Consider the following 2807-nt stretch of genomic DNA (forward strand, 5'->3'; position numbering starts at 1 on the left):
TTCAGCAGGGAAGCACTTCTAGATCCATTATTAGAAAGAGTTTAAAGCAGCCTGGGGCTGTTTAGAGAGGCAATAGTGCTTCCTTTATTAAAAAAAAAGAGAGAGAAAGTAAATTATGGAATATACAAGAAAGTCCTAGAGCTACAGGAGATGCTGAGAGGGAGTGGAGAAGAAAAATCTGTGTCAGTCTTGATGAGGTCAAGTGTGTTTCTTCAACATTTGCCATAATTATCTGGCAAATACCTGGCAATAATGGTGTCATTGAACAGAGCTGTGGGAACGTAGAGAAAACACTTCATTTCTTCCCTCCTCCCCCACAGACATTGTAAATGAGTTCATGCTGGATTTAATCTTCCAGGCCTGGTCTGCTGGTGTCACCACACAAATGCAAACTTGATGGCAATGAATAATCTCCACATATCTGGCATTGTGATTAAATGAAGCGTGAGGGTAGGCTTCTGCTCTTGCATACAGCATAAGTAAATGAGGCCATTCTGCAGAGAAGTCTTCTGCACGCGTCCCTCATAAGGACTTTGATACCCTGCATTGTCACAATGGCAGCTTTCAACAAGGGTAAAACAGCTTTCAACAGGAAAACATATGTCTCGTGAAGAATAGTAATACTGTGCTTTGTCTGTCTCTTGCTTCAGGTGCAAGACGAAACTTAAGAAATGATTTGCTGGTGGCAGCAGATTCAATCACCAACACGATGTCTTCTTTGGTAAAAGAACTAAATTCTGGTGAGTGAGGCTAACGACAGTGGATTGTCACCACACTGACATTCTACATATATTTGAAAAAAATGGGAGGTAGGAAAATATAAACCAACAAAAGAAGCAGTGTAATATACCTTCAAAGGTTTTTATGCTTTTAGAAAAAAAAAATCCCTAAATAACAGCTTCAGGAATACAGCAGTTCTAAAAGCCATGGTCGTAGAGGTGGAGCTGGATATGGTGAAAATTTTGAGAAGATTTTTGTGATGCCACATAGAGTGGGATTTGGCTCTTTAGAAATTTCACTCAGTATAAAATACATAGGACCTGTTGTAAAATGCAGTCTGTAGTATTCTCATAAAAATGTCCTACCTAATAATCTAGATGAGCAAAAGCTTCACTATTCTGTCCCACCACAAGAAGAAAACTATTAGGTATATGTGGAATGATATACTGTTACTTGCTATGAAGAGGTGGTGTTCTGGGTTGGAAGGCAGAGAAAGGCTTAGAGGAACAGGCAAGTACACTTATGCTTGTGAAAGTTAAATGGAACCGCATGTCACCTTTTGCTTCACAGAAGTGGGCAGCGAGACAGAAAGCAATGTGGATTCTGAATTTGGAAGGACTCATTTTGATGACCTTGTTCCATCCCCAACGTCTGAGAAGGCTTTCCTCGCACAGATCCATGCCCGCAAGCCAGGGTACATCCACAGCGCTGCTGCCACCGGCTCCATCCGCAGTGATATGTGGGTACCTGCTCAGTTCGCCTTCTGAATCTCGTTATTCTTCTGTTGAAAAGAAGATGCAGCATGTAATAGTGTCTCTCCCTCTCAACTATTTGATTACCCAAAAAAATAAAAAGCCTAAATCCAAATGAGGACAGCTTTACGGTTAGATAATAGCGAGCTCTGTAAACTCTAGAGGCCAGAACTTGGGATGTCCTCAGGAGAGAGCTGTCTCACATCCAGTCTGGTACACTCAGGCAGCGTGGAGGCTGTGGGACAGCTGTGCTCCCTAATGCGCCCTGCAGCCCTATTCCCTGCTTATCCAGACTGAGGGGCCTGTTGAAGCCCATTGAGAAAAGAGAAGTTTTTAAATGGAAAAGACAGAATGCTTTTTATTGACCAACTCAGTTGATCAACAAACCGATTTATTTTTAGAACCTGAATTTTCCTATCAAAGACAATAGGCATCTTTCCAATTATTTTTAGTTCAACCTCTTTGTATCAAGTTATTGAGAATTTTTGTTACTCGTTTCGCTAGGGCTGTACCCCCAAAATGGCTTCAGCAGAATATGCCCTTTGGTCTACTTCATCAATACCAGACCACTGGAGAGGGGAAATAGCAGAAGTGTTTTCCACTGCCAGGAAAATGCTAACCAATGGAACATGTGGTTGGGCTAAAAGTATCCTGCTCTCCTCATAGCTTACAATAAAAGAGAAGTTTTATTGACTCTGAATGCCATTGATCTCAGGAGGCTATTTATTAATGATTGTCTGTAGGGTTACAGAAGATGGAGACCCCTATGTCAGAGCAGATGATGAAAATTATGAGAATGACTCTGTCCGCCAGCTGGAGAACGAGCTGAAAATGGAGGAGTATCTGAAGCAGAAGCTGCAGGATGAGGCCTACCAGGTGGGAGAAGGACACCAGTTGCCCATAAGTGGAAACAATAATGCGCCATACCTGCCCACTGCCCCTCCTAACGTGTCCTGGGCCCTGGGGTGTGATCTCTTCTCAGTTACTAGAGCAGCCACGTTCCAAAACCTGCTGTTGTTCTCTTCCGCAGACACACATGCATCTAGCCTTTATGCACATCCAGGAAGACCACACTGCCTGAGGCACACAACAGTGGTCCTTAAGCTTACCAGGGCATCAGGTGGGACACAATTGCCTCTGAGCTTGTTTTCTGCCAATGCCTACCAAGTCACTTAGACCTCATTCTTCTGTACCATGGAGGCTGGTTGGTGGTGTCAAGCTGTGTTCTTGCTATAGTTAGATTTTTTTTTTTTCTCCATTAGTGAAAAGCATTCATCATGGTTTCTCCAGTGTGAACTTGTGATGAGTTAGCCCTTGGCTGAGGGCCAAACCACA

The 2807-nt window shown here is 43.0% G+C and overlaps 1 protein-coding gene across 1 annotated transcript in view; it reads left to right on the forward strand.

Annotated features, from left to right (window-relative positions):
- LOC104469867 (dystrobrevin alpha-like) overlaps nt 1-2348 on the forward strand; it is a gene marked incomplete at both ends in the record, with an annotated part of 54254 nt that extends 51906 nt beyond the window's left edge. The window contains 3 exons of the mRNA XM_010084586.1: nt 651-740; nt 1291-1459; nt 2216-2348. Of these exons, the coding sequence (XP_010082888.1) occupies nt 651-740; nt 1291-1459; nt 2216-2348 (392 nt within the window). The remainder of the gene's footprint in view (nt 1-650; nt 741-1290; nt 1460-2215) is intronic.
- Between the last annotated feature and the right edge of the window lie 459 nt (nt 2349-2807).

The sequence above is a fragment of the Pterocles gutturalis genome, unplaced genomic scaffold (assembly GCF_000699245.1).
Source record: "Pterocles gutturalis isolate BGI_N339 unplaced genomic scaffold, ASM69924v1 scaffold540, whole genome shotgun sequence".
NCBI lineage: Eukaryota > Metazoa > Chordata > Aves > Pterocliformes > Pteroclidae > Pterocles > Pterocles gutturalis.